Here is a 25725-nt window from a genome sequence, read left to right on the forward strand (position 1 = left end):
CCCAATCAGTTAAAATATTACTAACCTGGACTACATGGGTGAGTGCTAACAGAAGAGACTTGTAAAAAGTTTGGCAAAACTGAACAAATATTTCCTTTCAAATAATGCTTTTATTATCTAGCTTTAATAAAATTAAAGGACTGGTCAAATAGAATGTTTTTTAGGGGACCAATTAATGGATAATAGGTAACCAGAGCACATGTAGAGATAATTTTAGGACATAAATGTATTCTTAAAATGAGTTAAAACTTTTGCTGTATGATCTCATTAGTAGTAATTTGTTAAACCCCCCCCCCCCCATAAACATTTCGAAGGTAAACAGCAAACCTCTTCCTAATTATCTCAGTGGTTCCCAATATATGGAAATTTCACTAAAATTTGGTTTTCCTGTTTTCAAATGGTCGTGACTCTTAATCATAAGTAGTATGTCTTTAAGTAGATATATTCCCTAGATAACTTATGTGTGTTTTAATAACAGATCATTTATATGGAAGCAAAATGGACTTTTAAAAATAGGACAAAAGTTTAGATAGTATGTACATTATACACTTACAGGTTTTATTACAGTAAGTAACTGTAGTAACTAGTAAGTAAAATACTCAAGGTCGCCCCAAAATTAGTCAAGTAGGACCAGGATCCATGTCCTCAGATTTTTGGTGTCAGGAAAAGCTGCCTTATTCTCCCAGTCACACACAGCCTCTGCCTCTGCCTGTGGTTCTCGCACAGGATTGCTGGCAGGGACTCAGGAAGCCTCAGTTGGATTGGTTTTGGCAGTTGGGGGATGGAGAATTCTGGGAGGTGGGGGAAGCCAAATAGAGTAGTAGAGTACAGAGCAATAGAGAAGCAGTAGGAAGTGGCAGAGTACAGCCCTTCCCAACACAACACACACACAAAGCAACCATCCAAATCAAGAAGAAAGATCAGCAACAGAGAAGGAAAAAAGCAGAGATCTGATCTGCTTTAATTTACTTAATAGACCACTCAGCTAAAAAATCAACCAGCAAGTCATTTTCTGACTGTCTACAAAGTACTAAACCATGTGATCAATGTGTCTAGCCTTTTAAAGATTCCTACTGTAGAAAACAAAATGACATTTCTTCAGGGAACAGAGGTGACAGATAAAGTCTCTGCACTTGAGGAGCTCAGAGTATAGGACAAGGAGACAGAGAAACAACTATTACAGTACCTGATACAGATCCATTATGAGTATATACAGAGCAGTATGCCTGGGCAGGAGGCTGGACCAAGCTCAAAGTAATTGAGATACTATAATGTGGATAAAAGGTTTTTGCCAAAGGAAAGTTAAACTCATCTCTTTCTCTGGAAATGAGCAGATGCAATCAGGCAGGAAAATAGTACCTTTTTCAGGGTCTAAAAGAGTGGGGATCCTTTTTGCCTGACCTAAGGAATGAGCCCAACCTTCGGACCAATCTGGTTTCTCCCCGCTACAGGACATTCTCCCTCCACAATTTAACACTTTAAGAGGCTGGCTCTCAGATACTTAAGGGCACAGTGTTTCCTGTTCTTTATGAGATTACTGATAAGAAAACAAGTGCATCCGATTTGAAAACTACTCAGAGGTAACATAAGCAAGAGGTAAAGGGCAGATTGCTGAAGCAGTTTCTGCTAGAGCTTTTGGAATGGTGGAGGGAACAGGAATGGTGGAGGGGAGCAAGAGACAAATGGGGGCAGGGCAGAGAGCAAGAAGTGACATGTCTTCTTCCCCTAGTACTTCCCTGTTTTGGATTTTTACCACAACTATTGATATTGACCTACAAATGAGGAATTCAATTATTAACAGCTTATCTGAAATATCCTGTAATACAAATCTATCAAAGTCAAAAATTTCAAAGAGCAACTAAATGCCCAATGCTTAATAGCTATTATTTCCGTTAATCATATTTTACTTACCAAGATTCTAAAATATCCTGTGTCCAGCCAGCTTTCAACACATTGTTCCTAAAATTACTGACCACTTGGGTCATATGAGATTAAAGACCAAATAATCTAAAACTAATTTTCTTTACCTGAGTCTGGCATAGCTCAGTCCAAAGTTTGGGGAACAGTGCAAGATGAAGTGGCAAACCTTCATAGGCAACTAGGATACCTAATATTTGAAAAGAAATCAGAATAGGTTATAAATTGCACTAATGAGGTATTGAACTGCAATGCAGGTGCATTATATAATAGCTATCTCTAGTCATAACTATGCATATTTTCTATGTTTTAGAAATATGTAAAATATTCAAAGGGAAGAATTCATTCCAATGTTTTAACCACATAATTTAGAATGCAGTACACTTTGAATTTTTTAATATCCCACACCTCATTCTCAGAAGGATCTGAGGCAACTTAAACCAGTTCTGGAACTGGAACTTTATTTGGGACAATTTAATAAAGGTTACTGGAACCTTTATTTTTTGAGTACTGGAACTTTATTTGGGACAATTTAATAAAGGTTACTGCCAAGTGGTTCTAAAGTTTCTTGGATTAAGGTCCCACTCTACCTATTAGAGAATTTTTATGCAACAGCTAGACTGCAAGGTAGATGTGTGCGCCCACGCACTCGAGATCCTAAGATCAAAAAGATATCCAGAATTAGATAACATCGTTACTTCCTCTTTTACCTTATTTCTCTAAAGATAGGGAGAATTATCTTCATGGTAGATTTAGGTAAACACTGCTCTAACAGCTTATAGCCTTGTTCCCAGGATCTTTTGGATAGACCATACCTAGCTGTATGTCAGCATCCTATTTGGAACTTCTGTTGTTCTAACCTTTCCTCTTCTTGCCTGTTCAGATGTTAAGTACATCTTTAAGAAATTCATTCCCCTATCTTCTTGCCCTCCCACCTCCCAAACCACAGAAATTTCGATACCATAGTTGAAGTCAATTTCCCATCCTCCACTCTTCCACCCCTAGGCAAAGTATAATCATGGAGAAGGAGAAATACAATAAAAGCTATCTCCTCCATTTAAAAAAAAATTATAAATTAGACCTAAAGTGAGCAAACTTTTCTGTAAAGGGCTAAACAGTAAATATTTTAGTCTTTGTGGCCATATGATCTGATCTGTTACAACTACTCAACTTGGCAGAGTAGTGTGAAGGCGTCACAGATAACACTAAATGAATGGGTGTGGCTGTCTTTCAATAAGACTTTAAGAACCCTGAAATTTAGGGAGGAACCAAATGGCGGCAAAGTTAAACAACTAAACTGCCACCGTGCATAACAATTTCAAAAATACAACTAAAAGACAAAGCGTCTACCACCCAGAACCACAGGAAAGCTGGCTGAATGGTAGATTTACAACTAAGAAGGAAAAAGAAAGAACAAACGCGGAAGGGCTGAGGTATGGAGGCACGTGAATCGGGCTGGTGGCGGGTGACGGGATGCGCGGCTTTTTTTACAACCTGAAGGGAGATAAGCTCCCGATCACTCTGAAATCCAGTTTCTGGGGACGCGCGGGGGACCCAGACACCTACGGGGAGAAGCTGGACTCTCGGCCATCATGTCGGAAAGTGAGAGTGAGAGTGACTTTCTTGCAGAGGTGTGCCCAGCAATCAGTGTTTACTGCGCTGGAGCACGGGACGCAGGGACTCGGAAACGGGAAAGGCAGAAAAGGCAGACTAGCAGCCATTGCTGTTTGCCACGCCCTAGCCTAGTGACGCCCTGAGACCTGCCCCGCACATTCTACAAACCCGCCCAGGCTCCAAACAGCAGCTTTTGCATATAAATGGCCTGCCCTATGGCAGCTTAACCAAATAAACTGCAGCTCCAGTCAGACTGCTCCAAAACCACTCAAGCAAAGAGGAGAAAACTGCAGTTTTTGCTGTAACTCCTGCTGAGTGGCCTCAGACAGTAGCTGACCTGTACCCCATTGGAGATCCAGAAACGAGGGCATCTAGTGGTTGGTGTGAGATGACACCAGATTTCAACCACTCGCATAAGGGACACATTCAAGAGGAAGACTCAGTGAGCGCCAAAGCCCTACTGCAACAAGTCCCAGCCCATAAACGTGTCTCCAGCACAGCAATTCTTCCTTTATAGACACAGCGGGTCCTCAAGCCAATTGGCCTGGAGGTCAATTCCTCCCAGTGACACCAACAACAATCAAGACTTAACTACAACAAGGCTGTACACACAGTCTAAAAAGGGGTGCACCAAAAGTGTCCACCTCAGGTAACTGGGAGGCTGACCCGTTGAACCAAACCTACCAAAGCTACCCTACCAACTCAGGGAAGTTGACACAAAGCTACCCTACCAACTCAGGGAAGCAGCAAAAATGAAAATGAGGAGGCAAGGAAAGAGATCCCAAACAAAAGAAATGGAGGAGAACAAACGACTGGACATCGAGTTCAAAACCACGGTTATAAGGTTTTTCAAGAATTTCATGGAAAAAGCTGATAAATTCAATGAGACCCTCGAGGATATGAAAAAGGTCCAACTAGAAATGAAACATACACTGACTGAAATAAAAAATATTATACAGAGACCCAGCAGCAGACTAGAGGAATGCAAGAATCAAGTCAAAGATTTGGAATACAAAGAGGCAAAGGACACGTCTCCAGAAAAGCAAGAAGAGAAGAGAATTCAGAAAGTAGAGGATAGTGTAAGAAGCCTCTGGGACAACTTCAAGCGTACCAGCATCTGAATTTTTGGGGTGCCAGAAGAAGAGAGAGAGCAAGACACTGAAAACCTATTTGAAGAAATAATTACTGAAAACTTCCCCCACCTGGTGAAAGAAATAGACTTACAAGTCCAGGAAGCACACAGAACCCCAAACAAAAGGAATCCAAAGAAGACCACACCAAGACACATCATAATTAAAATGCCAAGGGCAAAGGACAAAGAGAATCTTACAAGCAGCAAGAGAAAAACAGTTAGTTACTTACAAGGGAGCACCCATACGATTATCAGCTGATTTCTCAACAGAAACTATGCAGGCCAGAAGGGAGTGGCAAGAAATATTCAAAGTGATGAATAGCAAGAACCTAAAACCAAGACTACTCTACCCAGCAAAGTTATCATTCAGAATTGAAGGGCAGATAAAGAGCTTCACAGATAAGAAAAAGCTAAAGGAATTCATCACCACCAAACCAGTATTACATGAAATGCTGAAAGGTATTATTTAAAAGGAGGAAAAAGAAGAAAAAAGTAAAGATAAAAATTATGAACAACAAATACATACCTATCAACAAGTGAATGTAAAAGTCAAGTGAATTAAAAATCTGAAGAACAGAATAGACTGAGTAACATAATAGAATTAGGGGCATAGAATGGGAGTGGATTGATAATTCTCAGGGGAAGGGGGTGTCTGTGTGTGGGGGTACGGGAAGAGACTGGACAATATCATACACCTATGGATAAGGATAGCGAGGGGGGCAGGTAAGGGCAGAGGGAAAGGTGGGAACTGGGAGGAGGGGAGATATGGGGGGGGGGGGAAGGAGAAACAATTGTAATAATCTGAACAATAAAGATTTATTTAAATAAATAAATAAATAAATAAATAAATAAAAAAGAGAACCCTGAAATTTAAATCTCATGTGTCACAAACTATTCAGAATCTAGTGGGGTTTTTAAAACTACCTAACAAGCAAAAACCTTTCTAAGCTTGAAGGTAGCTCATTGGTTATACAAAAACAAGCAGCATGCAGGCTGTTTGCCAACCCCTGGATTAGACCAAGGATTTGAGAAAATTTTAGAAAGGGAAGTCAGATTAGTCACCCAATTTAGTCATCCAAAGATGCCTCAACTCCCTTTTGTAGGTAAACCCATTTACTTTCCTGTCAAGATTAATCCCTTTATAAAGATCCACGGAAACTCCATCTTCTCTTTTATCTAATATACATAAGCAAACAAGGGCATGTCGTCAACTGTTGGAACAGAGTATCTATAACCCATATCCCAGCATCATAATTACCCATAAAAGTAGAGCAGGAGCTGGCAAACTGTGGCCCACAGCCTGTTTTTGTATGGCCGTGTAAGCTAAAATGAGTTTTCACATTTTTAAAGGAGTGTAATAAACAGGCAAACAAAGAATATGTGACAGAGACCACATACGGCCTGCAAATCTAAAATATTTAATATCCAGCCCTTTGCAGAAAGTTTGCCAACCCCTCAACTAAAGGCTGCACTGATATAAACCTTTTTAGGGAACGCAGACTGTAGAATTCAGTTTATATTTCTCTGGTCTTTATTCTTTTTTTCTCCCTCAAAGTAAAACAATCTTTAATCCTATTTTCCATAACTACCAAAAAGCCAGCACTACCACAACAAACAAAAAACCCCCATGGAGGTCTTCTATAATCTAGGTCACTTAAAGTGATATTCTGATACAAGTATATTTTACAAGTGAAGAATAAACACATACTGACATTCTACTGTGCTAGGTATGTCAGATAATCACACTTTTCAATTTGGAGGCATTATTCTCATTTTTGTTCCCTTTTTTGGATGAGGAAATTATGCTCAGAGATTATGTAATCTGCTCAGGTTCATCCCAAAAGCCAGTGAACGATATGTTTGTGTCTACCCTGGATTTATCCGATTCTAAATCATGGGTTTGATGTAGTAGTTATGTATATTTGTAATACAGTCAGACCCACGTGTATTTAACATAAACATGATTTTCCCTAGGCCATCTTGTACACGGCACTCCGGAAAACACACCCACGGTACGCTAAGGACCCCCTTTCATAGTCCCACCTACTCCCTTTCCGAGTGGCACCTCCTTTGGAAGGGAGGGCATTCCTTCAGAGCAAGAGTTTCCATTTCTTTCTAGCATTTTCACAGAACACTGAGGATCAGGGCCTCTTGGCTCTGGGACTCAAGATAGACACCGATACCATCCTACTCCACACACTCCTCCGGTACTTGTGGGGAATCTTCACTTACTGGGTGGAAAGCACAGCGTGACGCAATCGCCCAAGTTCTTAGGCACACATCCGAGCTTTGTCTCAGTAAAACAGGATGGGCAGGCTAAAAACCTTCTGGCTTCTATACACTTATATTTCTTTATCCCCCACTTACAAAGGAACTAATATACAATAATCAAAAACTGTTGCAACATATCTTTTCTTCATCAGTAACACTTATACCATAGCAGCTGCTGGTGTGTTATTAAAAGAAAAACCTTAAAACTGCTTTTGTAGGTAAAATGGTAGTTGAGATGATTGCTGTGAGGATAAAATGTTTCATATGTATATTTACCAGTTAGGGTTACTCCTATCTGAATTAAGGGAGGATTCTTTGTCTAGTTTTTATAGAAGTATTTATCATATCCCAGCATTATCCATGGGAAGTGACAGCTTTAGCTAATGGATGAAAGGCCCACAATTTAGTCTCAATGCTCCACTGTGAAACTGAATCACCAAGACATCTTAGCCTAAGGTTATCACACATACGATGCTTCTAATTCCCCTTGTTATGACTTCAAACCACTAAGTAACCTACTGTTGTCTATTCAGATTCCTTTGTAGGTTACTGGAAAAAAATCTGCTCGTCCTACCTGTGCCAGTTTTTTTCTATGTAAATCAACAAATTGGTATAACAAGTAGAATTATAAATATGTCTATTAAATACAATTACCATGTATTAGTCTAGGATAAAGGGATTCATTTGTATTCGGTGGATTAGTAAATGCTGGCTCTAATCTGCACTAAATGACTGGCCCTGTTCTGAAGCACCTTTTCAGAAATAGCTAACCAGTTGCTTCTCTAATCAAATACCACCTTGACATCACAAAAAGGTTAAGCATGAGCCAGTGCTGTGCTTTTTATAATTTGAAATTTTAACATGTTTACTTTTACCAACTATAACAATTTTTTAATTCTAGAGATTTGAAGATTATGGATTTTCTAGTAACATCATAATGTTACTTTAAGAAAATCTATTTTTACTTCTGGTTATTAATGCATTAAGCACACTTTCCAAAACAATCTTACCTAATAAAAGAGAAACATGCAAATTAACCATCACTCCACTACACCCACAGCCAATCAGAGTGAGTATGCAAATTAACCCAACAAAGATGGAGGGGCCTGACGCCTGCTATGAGGGGAAGGGGGGCAGCGGAGGGAGCTACTGGAGCGGTGCTCCAGACAGAAGCGAGGACTTGCATGCTCCCAGGCGGGCCGGGAGCGGGGACTTGCTGGCTCCCTGGCCGCTGGAGAGCAGGGACTTGCCGGCTTCTGGGCGGATGGGAGTGAATCCAGGGGAAGGAAGGCCTATTCTTACACGAATATCGTGCAACGGGCCTCTAGTGTTAAATAATAAAGGCGATAAATTCTTGTTTTGTCTCTGAAGATTATTTAACTAAATTATGAAGTCTAGAGATTTGTAATTAAGTTTAATTCTACTTGAGCATCTTAATTCTGCATAAACTATACAGTATCTAAAAAATGGTATTAGGCCCTAGCCGGCCTGGCTCAGTGGATAGAGCATCGGCCTGTGGACTGAAGGGTCCCAGGTTTGATTCCAGCCAAGGGCACATACTGGGCTGTGGTCTCAATCCCCAGTAGGGGGCGTGCAGGAGGCAGCCGATCAATGATTCTCTCTCATCATTGATGTTTCTATCTCTCCTCCTCTCCCTTCCTCTCTGAAATCAATAAAGAAATATATTAAAAAAAATAAAATAAAAAATGGTATTAGAATTTGTAGTACCAGTTTTCTATATTAAACTTTTACAGATATTCAACCTAGAAAATAAAAACACCCCATAATTTTATCCATATACAATTAGAAAATAATCCTCTATAGGTGTTCAATTTTTTTTTTTGCATTTACTGAGTGATTTTCTCCCTTTTAAAATGAGAATGTAGTCAGCCCAGGCCAGCGTGGCTCAGTTGGTTGACATGCAGGAGGTAGCCAATTGATGTTCCTCTCTTTCCTTCTCCCTCTCCCTTTCCCTACCCCCATTGTCTCCCCTCCTCTCTGGGAAAAAAAAAATCAGTTTAAAAAAATGTTAAAAAATGTCACATTCTCTGCATAGTTTTCCAATTTATTTTTTTCACATAATCCACAGTCAATTCCCATCTTTTTATTTTAAAGGCTAAACTTTGGTTTACTTAACTAAGCTCCTATTAAGGGACATTGGGTTGTTTCCAATTTTCACTTAGTACAAACTAAGTGAAAATAAACATCTTATGTATATTGTTGTACATACTTAGGAGTCAAGTTGGATTTCTAGATCTAAGTTGGTAATGCCAAATTGCCTCTCCAAACCGACCCCTTTATAAGTTCATTTCCCCCCAAACATGCGTATTATCTAAACTTTAACTCATAGTAGAAAAAAGAGAAATTGTTATTTGCTTTCTTTATTTATGAAGTTCGGACAACTTTTCATATGTACTGTGCATGCGTGCGTGTGTACACTGCCTATTCACGGTCTTTGTTTATTTTACTTTATATTCTTTACCATCATACTGAATCCTAAACACTCTTTGTTATTTGGCAATACTAGCCATTTATCTGTTACGAATGCAAATATTTTTCCCATTATTTCTTTGTATTTTCATTCAATTTATGGCATTTTTAAATATATAGTATCTTTTATTTTTATGTAGACAAAATTTTCAATTTCTTATTATTTCTGGGTTTTGTTTTCAGAGTCTTTCAAATCTCAAGGTGGCATCTATATAATCTCTAACATTTCTATGATTTTACTCTTCACAATTAAATCATTAATCCTCCTGTAATATATTTTGGTCTAAGGCAGTGGTTCTCAACCTTTCTAATGCCGCGACCCTTTAATACAGTTCCTCGTGTTGTGGTGACCCCCAACCATAAAATTATTTTCGTTGCTACTTCATAACTGTAATTTTGCTGCTGTTATGAATCTTAATGTAAATATCTGTGTTTTCCGATGGTCTTAGGCGACCCTGCTAGCGGTTCTCAACCTGTGGGTCGCGACCCACAGGTTGAGAACCGCTGCTGTAGAGCCTAAGACCATCGGAAAACACAGATATTTACATTAAGATTCATAACAGCAGCAAAATTACAGTTATGAAGTAGCAACGAAAATAATTTTATGGTTGGGGGTCACCACAACACGAGGAACTGTATTAAAGGGTCGCGGCATTAGAAAGGTTGAGAACCACTGGTCTAAGGCATGAAGCAGGTATTCAAGGCTCCCTACCTTTTACCAGATGACTATCTCAATACCACCCATGCACCATTGATCTGATGTGTCCTCGTATATCCTTATATTTGTTTTTGAGCCTTTTCCCCACTGTCCTGCCTGTGTACTTCCATATCTGCATCACATGGTTTTAATCATTATAGCTTAGTTTTATGTAAGAAAGGGGGAAAAATAAACCCATACTTGCTGTTTTTATGCAGAAAAGGAATAAACAATAAGTGAATAAAAGTGGTAGGAGGCTGTGAGTGACATGATGTGTACCTGATAGTTTTTAATTGTGAACTACATATTTAGTAAATACTAAAAAAGAAAACAAAACTACTGTATCTTTAGTTAAGTATTTAGAAATCAATAGTGCCAGTACCTTTGTCAGAACTTTTCTAGCTAAATCTTCTATATTAACCTTTTGCACTCGTATGTCGAGTGTGACTCGACACGGTTAGCATCGGTAGCAGCTCGAGAAAAAAGCGAGTGCAAAGGGTTAAAGTATCAAAATACTGTGGTTTCAGACACACTGTTATTTCACATGGCAGTCAACAGCTTGTTCACCCTTCCTGAATTCTCTTCCCACTTCTCTCTCTCCTAACCCCATACCTGACTGTCCTCACTTCAAAAGTACTTCCACCCTCCTCCCTTTGTTTACCATTTAGTACTTTTAACTCTATCCCCTGCAATTCTAATCTACAGTTACTACATAATTCCTTTTATTCCCCTAATAATCTTAAAATCTGCTCAGTTACCCATGTGAAAATTACCACAAAGACTTTAACTCAAAACTGAAAATGACTTGCAATCCACTATCAGCCTTGAGACAATCCCATCTATGGCTGGTCACAATACTCTAGCCCTTGGACCACCTAATCTCAAGACTCAAATGATTAAGAACACAACCAATTTAAACTTACCCTTTCCTCTCCTTGTTGTCAAATACAATTTTTTGAAGCAATTATACACATGAAAACTCATCAACTCTCTGCTTGCCATTACCATCATTAATATGGTCTTTGCTTGTTCAAGTTCTTTCCTAGGTGCCTCTCCCTGGAAATAATTATGTCAGCTGAAAGGAGTAGTTGCCTTCAAACACTGAGACATAATCTCTCCATTTATAAGAGGCATCAGGAAAGCAATGTTTTTAGGTCTTTGTCTTACTTCATATCCAACTTTCTGCATTAAATAAAATACAACCATGAAAAATTTCTATCCTGCTCAATTTGTGAAGGCTTTGGTTTCTATCTAGAGTTGTACTATTCTTTTTTTTTTTAGGCTAGTCAAGTGAAGCAGTGGGAGTGGAGAAGGAACAAAGAAATCAGTAACTGGCTGTGATCAATTAGTTGTAAGACACCAACTGCACTCGGGCCAGCCAATGTGCTATTCTAATACAGTTGCCACCAGCCACATCCGGCTCTTAAATTTAACTTGGTTAAAATAAAATAAAAAATCAGTTCCTTAGTCACACTTCAAGTTCCCAACACTCACATATGACTAGTGGCTATCATATTATGCATGGTGATGCAGTTGGAGAATATTTCCATCCTTGTAAAAAATTCTATAGAATAGTGCATATGTAGAGAAATATAAGGCAGCATCAACAGTGCTTCATGGTTTTAACAGTGATAAGAGTATCCTAACATATAAAAACCCTGGGTCCATCACATCCACAATGACCGGAGGCTTGACCAAGCGGAAGTCAGTCCTTCAGTTAGTGCTGGGTTGCCATGGCAACGTAGCACTGACTGCTGTGGCTGCAGGCATGGTGACCCAGCACTGACTGCTGAGGGGGCCGCGAATCAGGCCTGGAGAGAGACCTGAAGAGAGACCTGAAGAGAGAAGCAGGGTCTGATCTGTAGCTTATGTGGCAGCTGTTGATCAGCACTTGCCTCTCTCTTTTACTCCAGGCCTGGCCAGCAGCGGTGCCTCCGTTTCTCTCCATGCCTCCACCCGGGCTGTGCTGATCAGCCCCGCCTTTCTGATCAGGCCCCGCTGATAGGCCTAGAGACTCTGACTGGCATAGAAACCGACCAATCAGTACCAAATCTGGGTGAAGTGTGAGGAGCCAATGTCTGCCTAGGAGGCGGAGCTTTTGACACTGGCATAGAAACTAATCAATCAGAAACAAATCTGGGTGAACTGTGAGGAGCCAATGGCTGCCTAGGAGGCGGAGCTTTTGATGCTGACTGGTGCCTGCACCAATTAACGCTCAGCTCGCAGCCCGACCAATCGCATTCCCCACCACAACCTCTGTGGATTGCCCCCGAGCGACTGTGGATTGATACCCAATTACCTGGAAGGAATTTGAGGCTGGCCCACCCTATCAGTCAATAGGACGCAGGTAAAGCAGACTTTGTTAATTGAAGAGTGCACCGCATAGAAACTGACCAATCAGAACCAAATCTGGGTGAACTGTGAGGAGCCAATGGCTGCCTAGGAGGCAGAGCTTTTGATGCTGACTGGCATAGAAACTGATCAATCAGAACCAAATTTGCTGGCAGAGGAGGACAGTTGGGGGCGAGATCAGGACTGCAGGGAAGGGCAGTTGGGGGTGAGATCAGGCCAGCAGGGGAGGGCAGTTGGGGGCGATCAGGCCGGCAGGGAAATAGTTAGGTGTTAATCAGACTGGCAGGGGAGTGTTTAGGGGGTGATCAGGCTGGCAGGCAGAAGCGGTTAGGGGCAATCAGGTAGGCAGGCAGGTGAGTGGTTAGAAGCCAGCAGTCCCAGATTGTGAGAGGGCAGTCAGACATCACCCAAGGGGTCCCAGATTGTAGAGGGTGCAAGCTGGGCCGAGGGATGCGCCCCCCACCCCCGTGCACAAATTTCGTGCATCGGGCCTCTAGTAAAATATTATGAAAGTTGATTCAGCTAATATGTCTGAGTTGTCCTTTTCCTCCCTCCTCCTGCTTCCCTCCATATATAATGTCCCTGAAACTGTATATGTGTGTTGTTAAGAAACAGTTCCAAACAGGAAAGAGCATTCATTATTTGGTCAGAGCTGTTGAAGTAGCTAAAATAGCTCCTCACATTATTTTTGGTATAAACCATATGAACACAATTACCAAGAACTTTTTTTAAGGTCAGCATCTTTATAAGTCCCCTCTTTATCTGGGAACAAGGCTGTGTTACTAGAACTCCTGGATATTCTTTCACATCTGATCACTACTGCTGCTACATTTTAGCTTTTTACCAAGTGCCACAACCCAAATGTGCAATCACAAAATGGCCAATCTGAGCATATCCTCACCCCTCCCATCACCATGTTGGCACCTCAGCTATATATATATATTTAGCTAATGATAACAGGTGGAAGAAACAGCCTTTCAAATCTGAAGATGCTCTAATCACTTACCAATAAGATGATTTTTCTGAAGAGGAATTATCCCTGACAGCTGTTACCACTGCCTTCTTCTTGGATAATGAAAGCTAAAATAGGTTCACATCTTTTGCCCTACCTATAATGGATCAAAACCTTTTCCACAGAAAGGAAGAGGTTGTGATTGAGAAGGAACACAAGGGGACTTCTAGGGTATGGTAACATTCTATTTCTTGACCTGCGTGATAATTCCATGAGTATTTTATTTCCCATGCTCTGAAAACTACAAAACACTGAAAAGGATCCTGGACCATCCCTAAAGAAGCAAGACCCACAGATCCTGGGAACTCTGGAGGTCCTGAGATAGGGGACATCTGAGGAGGGCTACATGTCTTCCAAAGATTTATCAGCTAAAAAATGTCACCCAAAGGGAGCATTCTCTAACAGCTCTCAGGCACATCCTTGGAAAGACAATATTACTTATTAATTGGCATTTTCTTCTCCCTAATAATTCACTGATGGTTTTGTTTTCTATTTCTCACATACTCCTTTTCAAATTTCCCTTTCTACTCACCTCTCTATTTTATGAGACTTACCTCCTAATTTACTCATATATGCACCTCTGCTTCACCCTAGCAAGCCCAGTCAGCTTGCTCTTGGTATTACCAGCTCCAAAGCACAGCTGGCACTATAGATCTCAACTTACCCTCAAGATCAGGGCTGGGGAAATAAGCCTGTCTCCCTAAGCAGAACAGTTTTTGTTTTTAAATTCTGCTGGGCAGATGGAGGAGGATATGGGCTTCTATGTACAAAAGTGAGCAGCCCTACTCCACACTCCTGTATAGGCCAGCTGAAACTCTGGGCAGATCTATTCAATGGAAACCAGTAAGTTGGTGTTTTCTTAATAAAAATAAAAATGTTCCCAAGAATAATTAATATTTTTAAACATTCACTTTAAAAAAATAAAAAAAGGATTGTCTCATTTTTTTCCTCCCCTTCCTGAATGGCTAGGGACTTAAAATAATTCAGTGGAATTTACTGCTCATCTTTTATACTTACTCAGCTTAACTAATGTTTCAGTAAATTTTTCACAGTTGATTGCAACTCGGCATAATAGATGGATGAATTGATGATAAGAAAAGAAGTAGTCTAGCAGCATACGATCATAAACGTCATCTTTGCCCTGAAGGTTAAAGATGATAAAATGGTTGCACTTAAATTGTATAATAAATTAAAGAGCATATTTTGTGCAAATGTAATAAATTTAACTAAAAAGCTGATTAAATATTTAATATCTATAAGAATCTAGTTTTAATTTCCAAGTTTCTAGTAAGGTTATTAAGATCTTAATTGTCACAAGTTTATTTTCAGTGTGCAAATGCTGTCAATTAAAATTACCCATTATTTCTACATACTTTAATAAAGTAAAATTACTGTAAGATTTTAAAATGTGACACTTTTAACTCTATAGACATATAATCAAGAAGAATAAATTAAATTTTATTTTTGAAATAGATTCCAAATTATTTTTGTAATGGTTACTATAGGGTTAATTATTTTTTATAGTTTATCTTATAAAAACTCAAATATATTTAAGATACAAAGATAGTGGGCAAGGGAGAGTGTGAATAAAGTGGGGTGAAAAAAGGTAAGTGGGAAAATTGTTTAAAACATGTTGAAACTAAAACAAATTATCCTGTACCTTCTCTCCATAATTTAAAATTAGTATTATTTTTAGAATAAGCATTAGAGGACAAAGTCAGACTACAAATGATGATAAATCTATCAATTGTGATACAAAGCTTAGGTCAAAGGATTATAATTAAAGGTCAGTAAGAGAAGTCATTGATTTTGTGGTGAATTTAAACAGCAGTAAGTACCTAACTTGACTTTTCAGGTTTAGATATATATGACCCAGTTATAATTTGGCCTAGTAACAAACACTAATAAGGTTTTCCATTAAGATATTTTTAAGGGGGGAAAAAAAAACTTACTACTTGTGCTTACTGTTGATTTTGCAAATATTAAACCAACATTTCAGAGCACTATAAGGAAAAGTCCAAATGAGTCTAATCTTTTTAGGATCCACAAAATGGTCATTTAAGTCTAATATACTCTTAACTGCCAGAGGGGAAATTTCAAATTATTGTGTACTATATAAACATGGTTTTCCTGGCATCCCAACATACCTTACTGGTTTCCACCATTGTGGGCAAGAGGCACATATTGAGTTCAGGGCGCGGAGGCCGAATATTGCTTTTCCCTCCTATTAGCTTGATATTTTCTCGACAAGGGAAATAAGGTCCAAGAGACACTAAGACATTAAAAGTGTACAATAAGAATAAATGGAAAAAATAAATCTCCATGTTTCAGTGTGCAGAAAGATTAAATGCCAACCATATTCAAGGACTGGGCTAGATGAATACATACTTGGTATGTTACTGTGATGGTAAGTACAATGGTTGTGTTGTAGAAATGGAACCAGAGTATGAAGAAAGTCATGGGGACTCAAAAGCACAAGTTCCTTGAGGACATCTGAAAGTAAGAACACAATTTGGGTATTAAAAAACTGAAGTATGTCTACCTGTTACTTTCAAACTCACAAACCCTTTTGGAGTGACTAGTTGCAGTGTGGCAGGTGGAAAGTTTTAATGGGTCTAAACTGTTTTAGCTCCTGACACTGGGAGAAATCATGTCTGATGCTCAATCAAATCTGGATCAGCAGAGTTACTAACCACAAAAGGGCCATCATTTAGATACTAAAATTTAAAATTATTTGTGTATTATTTATCCAAGAGAAGCATCATGGAGAAGTAATCTGAGGGAAATATTTAATGCACATTATGTGTCTTCATAAAATCAACTGAAGAAACATATCAAGAAATGTAAGTAAGGTTCAAAGTTCTTCAGATATAAGGAATAATCCTTAATCTACTTTTGTTTCATGATGCTAGCTGGACTGATTCTCATCCTCTAATCACGTAAGTGTCAAGCTCATGACGACAGGCGACTGGTAGAGATTCTGGCAAGATTACCACCATGCGCCTCTCTCTTCTTGCTGGAGAGGCACAGGCCAGTAATTCCACAGACCGTCAGGCCAATGCCTGCTAAGATTGACTGCTTACACATGACAGCCAGTTAGATATTCATGTTATTTTGAGAAACTGATATAAGCAGTTATAGTATCTAAAGATTCAAAGTGGCTTCTAAAGTAGCAAAAAATTCAATATAAATTTAAAATGAGGGGGTCCTTTAACAGGCACAAATTATTTTATTATAAATATGCAATCAATAAAAAGGTAAAATACTTAGGAGTCTATGAACAACTACTAAGAAGTATCTTAAGGCAAAAGAGCTCACAGTGAAATAATTACCACAACCCTTTACAATGTCAATTCTACTTTGTAAACATTTGCATGATTCTATCTTGCTTATATAGGTTAGAAGATTCAGAGCAAGAGATCTAGAGATAACCTAAGGTCAAAGAGCCCAGATATACTAAGTGACCAGCCCATGATCACATAGGTCATTATTGGCATGTTAAGAAATAAAATTCGATTTTCTTAGAATCTGTTGGCCATTGCAAGTTATACATAAAAAGTACAAATGTCTTTCCGAACCATACAGAACATCACATCTTACAGAAAAATAAGTCCCACAAAAATGTTCTTTACTAGGATTTCTAAGTTACTTACCGATACAGGCATTTCTAAGTTCTGGAGGGCTATAGGAATTAAGAAGAGTTAACAGTTTATGGGCAAATTCAATTCGCTCTTGCCACTGGATTAATGCTTGTTTCACATCTGCAAATACAAAAATACACATAAATATGCCATTTGAGATCAAACCTCCTCACAATTATTTTCTATGTAAACTGCAGAATACTAACACTAAGAAACTCATATCCTATATAATAAAAGCCTAATATGCTAAGTGTCCGGTCATCTGGTCGTCCGGTCATCCGTTCAACCAAACAAAGCGTAATATGCTAATGATATGCTAAGGTTGCTCAATCACTCGTTATGATGTGCTCTGACCACCAGGGGGCAGATGCTCCAACCTGTAGGTTAGCTTGTTGCTGGGGTCCGCTGATCGAAACTGAGTGAGACAGGCTGGACATGCCCTGGAACTCTCTTGCAGTCCCTCTCTGGCTGGGCCACCTCCCATGTTCCTCCCAGGTCCTGATCATGCACTGGTGAGGTCCCTTGTCCTGGCAATCCAGGACCCCTCAGGGGATTTTGGAGAGCTGGTTTCAGCCTGATCCCGCAGGCCAGGACAGGCCGAGGGACCCCACTGGTGCACGAATTCGTGCACTGGGCCTCTAGTTATTACATAAACATATTGGGTAAAAGCTATGACTATTTTCATGAGATGGCTACTACTATTAAACCTGCTAGATTTCTTAAAGCACATATTTTAGTGATGAATATACCCTATATTCTAGAAATTTATATGAAGTTCAGAGTTCACATTATCTTACAGGTACACAAGAGATATTTTTACAGTTATTTCTCTTGAAACTAAAATGATCTAATCTAAGCCATGAAGTTTCATGCTTAAAGACCTTCACAAAATACTTATATTGTTACTGTGCTGGAAATGTTTTCCAGTCTCCTATACCTTGACACTTATAACATGCCTATTTTTGGGGTAGACATAAAGAAAATAAGAACATTTCAATCTTATATTAAGAGGTCATGATAAGCATTTCTTTATGACTAGCAACAGCCCCATCTTCTGTAACTGGAGATAAAAACAAATTATCTGAAGCATTCGGTTTAAACGCCTTATTTTGTTCTTTAACAGTTGAACTAATAACAACAAACAACAAACAAACAAACCAAAAAAGAGATAGGAATAGCCAAACCTTTTCTCTGAAGATATGGACGTGTAGACTTCAATACTGAAAGGAATATTGACAGAAGTTCTACTAAGTCTCCAGTCACATGGCAAGCGGTGGCTTCATGATACATCATGTGCAGTGTGTTGAATGACTACAAGTGATTTAAAAAATGGAAAACTTCATTTCATTTTTACTTTATTGAGCCACAAAATTGTAGAGCTCATTCTAGACAGATGTTTTCAGACTCAGACTATGTATATGCATATGAACACAAAGAAAATGCATTTTTTTTAATCTAAAAGTCAAATTCTCTCATTTAGCTCTTTTAAAATATAGAACAGTCCTCACACTTCAGAGCCCTGATATTTTGTGTACACATTTTAGTGTGAAGAAATAATTTATTTAATCAGATTTTTCTTCTTTTTGTTACTGTTTGCTCTCAGATGGCAAGCATTAGAGAGTATAAGGCAGCAGGCAACAACATGAAGATTAGGGAGAATAGCAAGGCTTCTAAAGAAAGAAAATGATGACATAGCTGTCAGCTATACTCAAAAGGAAGAGGTAAAAGAGCTCAAAAGGGTAGGAATTTCTTTAATCACTAGTGGCCTGGTGCACGAATTCGTGCACATTGAAAGGAAATTAATTACAAGAAATATTTTAATATCGCTATTCGCCCTTTCTCTATAATAGAAGTGTCAACCAAATTCATGATCGACAATGATGGAAACATACGCATGCGACTGGCGCCAGCAAGAGCTTTACTTACATCACACATGCGTGAGTCAACTTAGCCTTTTATATATGTAGAATAAACTTGCTTAATTAGACCTGCTTTCTGATTTAGCTAAACTTTTTCCAGCCCAGTGAAGCACTTTTCTTTCAGGTAATTGTCAGCAACACAGCAGTAAATATCAACACCAAGCAGATTATTATTGTAGATCACACAGGGAGAATAAAGGGTAAAATATTTAACTGCAGCAATGTTTGACTATATTCTGCGTAGTGAGAAAACCTAAAGTCATTTTTAAGGTCCACCATGAAAATGACTTTAGGTTTCAGTTGGGTCAAGTTTCTAAGCTTTCTAAATCTCCATTTTCCGACTAATGAAAAGAAAATAGGATTCCACAGAGTCTCCTATCTACCTACTCCAGGACTTCTGTGAGGATCAAATGGTATGAAGTATGAGAAAATGTTTCACAGACATTTGGTTAAAGTATAAAATGTTTCCACCAAGCTATAAAGCAAGTCATGTTGCTGGGCTGAAGAAACTCAGAGGCAGCTAGTCACAAGGGAGAGGAAGCTGGGCGTTACTACGTGACATAATTATCTGGAGGGACACTTAGCATATTAGCCTTTTATATATATAAATACTGGCTTGTTAAATCTATTAACTCCTTTAACTATATTAGTTTAATTAAAGCCTTAAGAGTTTTTCCCCCACTTTCTTTACACCATCTTTTTCTAATCCTTTCAAATCAGTTCAAAATTCATTGCATAGAATCTGTGGCAGTACATAATCTGAACGATGTACTTGTGCAACACTTAACCTGTAGACTGTGAAGATAGGAACCACGCCTGTCTTGCTCAATGCTGTATCTCCAGTGCCTAGCACAAAGCCTGGCAGAGTAGACATTCAGACATCTGTTGAATGAAATTCTCACTAATGCTCTTTCACTTACCTTTTGTTTTAGCCAAACAGAAATAGTTGGCATTTCTCAAATACGACCAAAACTTTCTTGTCTCTGTGCCAATTAAGTCATTTATCATTCCAAGTCCAGATTCTTCATAGTAGTTTCAAACATGTTGTATTCCTATTCTGCCATACCATTTTCTGGAAAAAACCACCCTACCTCTTAATCTCACAGTACCCTTGGCATATATCTTTCATCTTATCTCCATTAATACACTAAAGGTTACAATGGACCTCCATGGCCTTAAAATCATCTCAAAGCGTGGATGTTCAAGAATTACGGGAAGAATGAATGGCTGATTTTAACCACCTGTAACAGTCTCACTAGCTTTCTCTGATGATGCTAAGCTCAGTTTCTTAATGCTATCAAATAAGTGAGCTCTTGAGAAACTGTGCCTTTGAATAAAATGCATAAAACTAGTCTACTTCAAGTGTCTGTTCTAAATACAAACTGAGCCCTAGCCAGTATTGCTCAGTGGATAGAGTGTTGGCCTGTGGACTGAAGGGTCCCAGGTTCAATTCCAGTCAACGGCACATGCCAAAGTTGCAGGCTTGATCCCCAGTAGGGGGCGTTCAGGAGGCAGCCGATCAATGATTCATTCTCTCTCATCATTAATGTTTCTCTCTCTCTCCCCCCCTCTCTCTTCCTCTCTAAAATCAGTAAAAATATTTTTTAAAATAAATAAATACAAACCAACTGAGGGGGAAAGTATGGAATTACTATGGAAAAAGTAAATAGCACCCTAAAAACTGTGACCTAATTATTCTCTGAATATTAATTAGCATCTACTGATTGGTATAATTAAAATCTAAATACCTGTAAAACAGTCTACAATAAACTCTAAATATCCACAAAACAAGAAGTCTTGGTGAGAAAATTAAAATGACACAAATCTACAAAATATTTACCTCAGTCATCAGGATCAACCCTCGATTAAATACAACAAGAAGCCTGTCTTCATCAGATTCTAATAATATTCTGAAGGCACTGGAAGAATACATAAAGTCTAATTTGAGAATTCTAAATCAGAACAGAACACTTTGCTGATTAAAAAAACAAAACCAAACCAGAAGTACATTGTCATTTAGGCTCTCTCCTTTCCTACTTATAGAAAGAGACTACTACATCTATTTCTTAGTAATTCAATAAAAGGAGATATATTAAATATGAAACCCTCTAAGTAACTTAAAGTTATGTCTAACAGTATCTAGTCTACTCTTAATTATCCACAATGGTAGAAGAGAGATGTAATAAGAATATTTTGAAAGTTTCAGTATAAAAAAATGCTTATTTTTATAATGGGTTTATCTTTGAGATTATGCTAAGTTCTGAACAATAATATATACTTATATTATCAAATCACTCATTAGGTGGTTATTGGGAAAAAGAGAAACATAACGGGAAAAACATTAAAAACATATGGTGGCCCTAGCCGGTTTGGCTCAGTGGAGAGAGCGTAGGCCTGCACACTGAAGGTTCCTGAGTTCAATTCCAGTTGAGGTGCGTGCGGGAGGCAACCAATTGATGTGTCTCTCTCACATCAATGATTCTTCTCTCTCTGTCTCTCCCCCTCCCTTCCACTCTCTCTAAAAATCAATGGAAAAATATCCTTGGGTGAGGATTAACAAAAAACAAACAAACCAAAACATATGGTGGCCTTAAAAATAATTTATATAATAATCAAAAGCAGTTATTATTCTTGTTAGCAGACCTAATTTCATTATTAGGTACTGAAAACTGCTGTTATATAATATGACTGGAAATCCTTCCATTTTAACAAAACGTTTTCTTTCCTTTTTCAAAAAAAAGAATTAAGAAAGCTCCAAATCTTTTATTGAAAATAAAAACTTTTAAGTAGTAAATGTTGGGAAACCAATATATTCAAAATTAATGCCAACATTTTAAAAATTTCCTTTAAAGAGTCCTGGCAAAAGCATTTTGTGTATTAATAAAGATCCAAATTGAAAGTTTTCTGAAGAAGATAATGTGAAATAACTATCTTCAGTTGAATAGCTTAAGATACTAGAGTGTTCAATATTATGAACAAACAAAAAACCAAACTCAGATACAGGCAACAGAATGGTAGCTACTAGACGTAAGGGGTGTAGGGGAAAATGAAGAGGGTAATAAAGGTCATATACATGATGACAGAAGGAGACTAGACTTTGGATAGTGTGCACACAATAGAGTATACAAATGTACTATAAAGCCATACACATAAAATTTATATGATGTTATTAACCAATGTTACCCCAATCAGTTTAATCTAAAAAAATTTAAGAAGTTATTACAGTATTTAAGAATGTACTGCCAAGAAATTTGCCTAATAAAGGACATCATCTCCAAGTCTTATTAATATATAGATGCATTTTAAGAAATTAACCTGGATTTTAATTTGCTCTGATTAACTGTAAGGATCATGATTTGTTCTTTTCCTAATTCCTAGTTAAAAAAGATAGATAGGGCTAAACAAATGAAAAACATATTAATAGTGAGACTCATCCAAAGATGAAAAAAGCTATTTCTGGAGGCCTCTAGAACAGAACTGTTCAAGCATAATTTGGATGACTGCCAGAGAGAAAGCAAGTGTCGAACTTTAAATAGAACATTGTCGATTAAGGTTCCTTTCAACCTTAAGATTCTATCATTTTGACAAAACACAAACAATGCAAAACCAAACCCTGCTCAAAAGTAGCTCATTAGCTTTCAAAATATAAATTCTTCATGGTGACTAAACACATAAATGCTTCCCCAATAACCTCACAGAATTGGTAAACGTTTATAGTTATAACTTAAATTGTCAAAAGTATGGTCCCTATCCTCTCAGTTGGAAAAACAAAAAAACCCACAAAACAACTTTTTACCTTATTAAAGTAGTCCAGCAGGAGCGGCCATCTAAGCAACGCAAGTAACAACTTATGGTTGTTTTCTTAAACTGTTTAATATCTTCTAATTCTTCATCTCTCATATCTGGCCTCTGAGCTATAAATAGCTGCATCAGATTAAATAGTTCTTCCACTGCCTAAAAAGGGCAAATAAACATCATGGTGATCTTTTAACTCTACAACTTTTTAGAATGTGTGCTTCTCATTCTAGATGTTATACTCATTAGCCAGCTCTTAAAATTACACAAATAAGTTCAATTACAGTACCACTGAAGAATAGTCATAAAATTAGCAATGAATTCTATTTTTAAAATTTCATATATAATTCATTAAGTGCATATCTCAAAATAGAATTTCAGGAAGATTTAAAAACTGCAAGTTAAGATAGTTCATTTTTAGTCTTAATACTGTTTCAAAACCAAATTTTGTAACTTCAAATGTGCAGACATGCTGCAATAAACCTTTACCTTTTCTTTAATAAGTGAGAAATAATCACTTTGTCACAAGAATTTTACACCCCTCAATTAAGACCATTTCTGAGAAAACACTTTGGTGCCAACATTTGGAATTATCTTTCTTGACTGATGGATGCTCAGTTCAAGTTACCTGGCAAAAATTGATTTAAATACCATTTTTATTAAAATCTCTAATAAGTTCTACAATAAAAACTGTTACATTTCATTGATGTCAAGGTCAAAAAAACATTAGGGGATATTCTCATGCAGCACTCTTCAGAGGTATATTTAACTATGGACATGTTAAGTAATGAAATAAAATATTATTTATATGAATGTGATAGAAAAGATGCATTCACTCTTAATAAATCTTATCCTGACTCCTAAGTCAGCACTCTCATTCTTTTCCTTCTGTATTTTAGAGCCTTGGTTTTGAACGTGTTTTTCTTTTTTTGTACTTTCCCACCATTTCCTATTTAGCAAACAGCTTCTCATATTAGCAATTTGTGGCCTCTGAGTTCACAATAGCCTTAAAAAGGGTTCTGCACTCCCCTTCCAAACTCCTTCCCAGACTTATACCCTCTTGGTATAATTTTCGATTGACAACAGAGAATAAGAGATGAGAACGAAAAGAAATATCCAGGAATGTCAGCCTTATATGGAGGAGGTGTGTGTGTGTCGGGGTGGGGGTGGGGGTGGGATATGTAATAGCAAACCTACAAATAGTCTGCAGAGGAAAAAAAAAAATCATATTTAGATTGAATATATTTGTATTCTCACAGAACCTTTAACCATTTCATTCACTTCAAAGTAGTATGAGAAAAAAAATACTAGGAAATACTACAGCAAAGATAAAAATATTATCTAGCTCACAACTTAGCTTAGCATATAGACCTTGATAATAAATATCAAAATAAAAATATTCACTTCATTAAAACTGTACCATAAAGTTAACTTTTTTCATTAGGTATATATGAAAGACACATTTACAAAACCATAAATTAAAATAGGTAAGTTCCACTTGAGAAAATTTCAATATCAACCTAAGACAAACTATCCATACACTTATAAATTTTATAACCATATAGCATTTTATGTTTCCAAGAAAACAAACACATGTTAAGTCTTTAAGAAAGAATAAAGTTAGACCATACTTCCATATTTTCTCACCATGTCCCAAAAGGGGAAAAACAGGTATTTCCAATCAATCTGAGGATACAGATATGAGTTATCAATTTTACTCACTCCAGGGTATTGGCTGGCATGGGGTGTGAGATTCTTAAAGGCCCACTGGATGTTCTGGTGAGAAGCCAGTTGTCGTGTAAATGTAGGAGACTGCTCACAGCAGAGCCTCAGAATGCCATAGTAGGCAGGCAGCATCCCACGGTTAAAAAGCACCACATCCTGATCATCATGGTCAGCAAGGATGTAATTGAAGGCAATGTTCTTGGTTACCACGGGGTTCTGAACAATAAGGCGGATATTCTCTGGACAGTCAGCACACACATTGTACCAAAATGAAAGCAAAGCCTGTTTATTGTGATTTGTAGCTATTGCTGGCTCAGAAAGTTTAGGCTGGAAAAGGTTCCACAAATCCATGAAATATGTGGAAAACATCAGCTTCTCAGTTTTGGAAATTAAACAGTAAGTCATAAAGCTAAAATAGGGCACAAGCTTTGTAGTGCCATGAACAGCAGCATCAACATAAAGTTTGGCTCTTGACAGCAAACCAAGGAGCACGTTGTAGACCTGATGTAGGACTACTGTTGTGTCTGGACTGAGTGGAAGGTCACGGGTTGGGATGTGCAAAGACCTTGTTGACCGGAACATCTGGCGGAATGAATTGCTTGGTATAAGGGACACCAGAAGATAAGCTGCAGCTATAAATGTAAAAAACACACACACACACAAAAACCGGTCAGATAGGTCCTTATAAGATATAAAAAATAAACTGAAGAGCAGTCATTAAACACAAAGCCACTCTTCCCTTTAAAAATTAAAATGAATAAAATTTAAGGGATATGAACATCTCTTTTAATATCTTTCTGCTCTATCATTAGCCCCAGAGAAAGATCCCAAGGAATGATGAAGACAGGCATCTTCCATCTGTCACTGTTCTTTCTTGTCATTTCATTTCTTTTCAGGAAACAATATGGTTTAACAGAAAGAACACAGTATTTGGAACCAGAAGACCTACATAAGGCTGATGAACATGGTCAAATCATTTAATGTTTTAGGGTCTTAGTTTTATTCTTTACAAAATAATGGTAAATTCTTTTATAATAAATTATAGGTAAAGGTAAAATTTACTTATATTAGAGACAGAATGAGACCTATTTAAAAGTCCTTTGTAATACATAAGATTATATATATGCCAATTTTAGAACATTAACTTTGGAAATCTTTAA

At 37.8% G+C, this 25725-nt stretch overlaps 1 protein-coding gene across 2 annotated transcripts in view; it reads right to left on the minus strand.

Annotated features, from left to right (window-relative positions):
* USP34 (ubiquitin specific peptidase 34) overlaps positions 1-25725 on the minus strand; it is a 243367-nt gene that overhangs the window by 3078 nt on the left and 214564 nt on the right. For both annotated transcript variants that reach the window (XM_054728434.1, XM_054728433.1), the window contains 9 exons: positions 24563-25197; positions 22842-22999; positions 20886-20964; positions 18311-18437; positions 17139-17246; positions 15874-15978; positions 15633-15757; positions 14503-14626; positions 2028-2107 (listed from right to left, as the gene is read on the minus strand). In XM_054728434.1, the coding sequence (XP_054584409.1) occupies positions 2028-2107; positions 14503-14626; positions 15633-15757; positions 15874-15978; positions 17139-17246; positions 18311-18437; positions 20886-20964; positions 22842-22999; positions 24563-25197 (1541 nt within the window). The remainder of the gene's footprint in view (positions 1-2027; positions 2108-14502; positions 14627-15632; positions 15758-15873; positions 15979-17138; positions 17247-18310; positions 18438-20885; positions 20965-22841; positions 23000-24562; positions 25198-25725) is intronic.

The sequence above is a fragment of the Eptesicus fuscus genome, chromosome 16, assembly GCF_027574615.1.
Source record: "Eptesicus fuscus isolate TK198812 chromosome 16, DD_ASM_mEF_20220401, whole genome shotgun sequence".
Classification (NCBI taxonomy): Eukaryota; Metazoa; Chordata; class Mammalia; order Chiroptera; family Vespertilionidae; genus Eptesicus; species Eptesicus fuscus.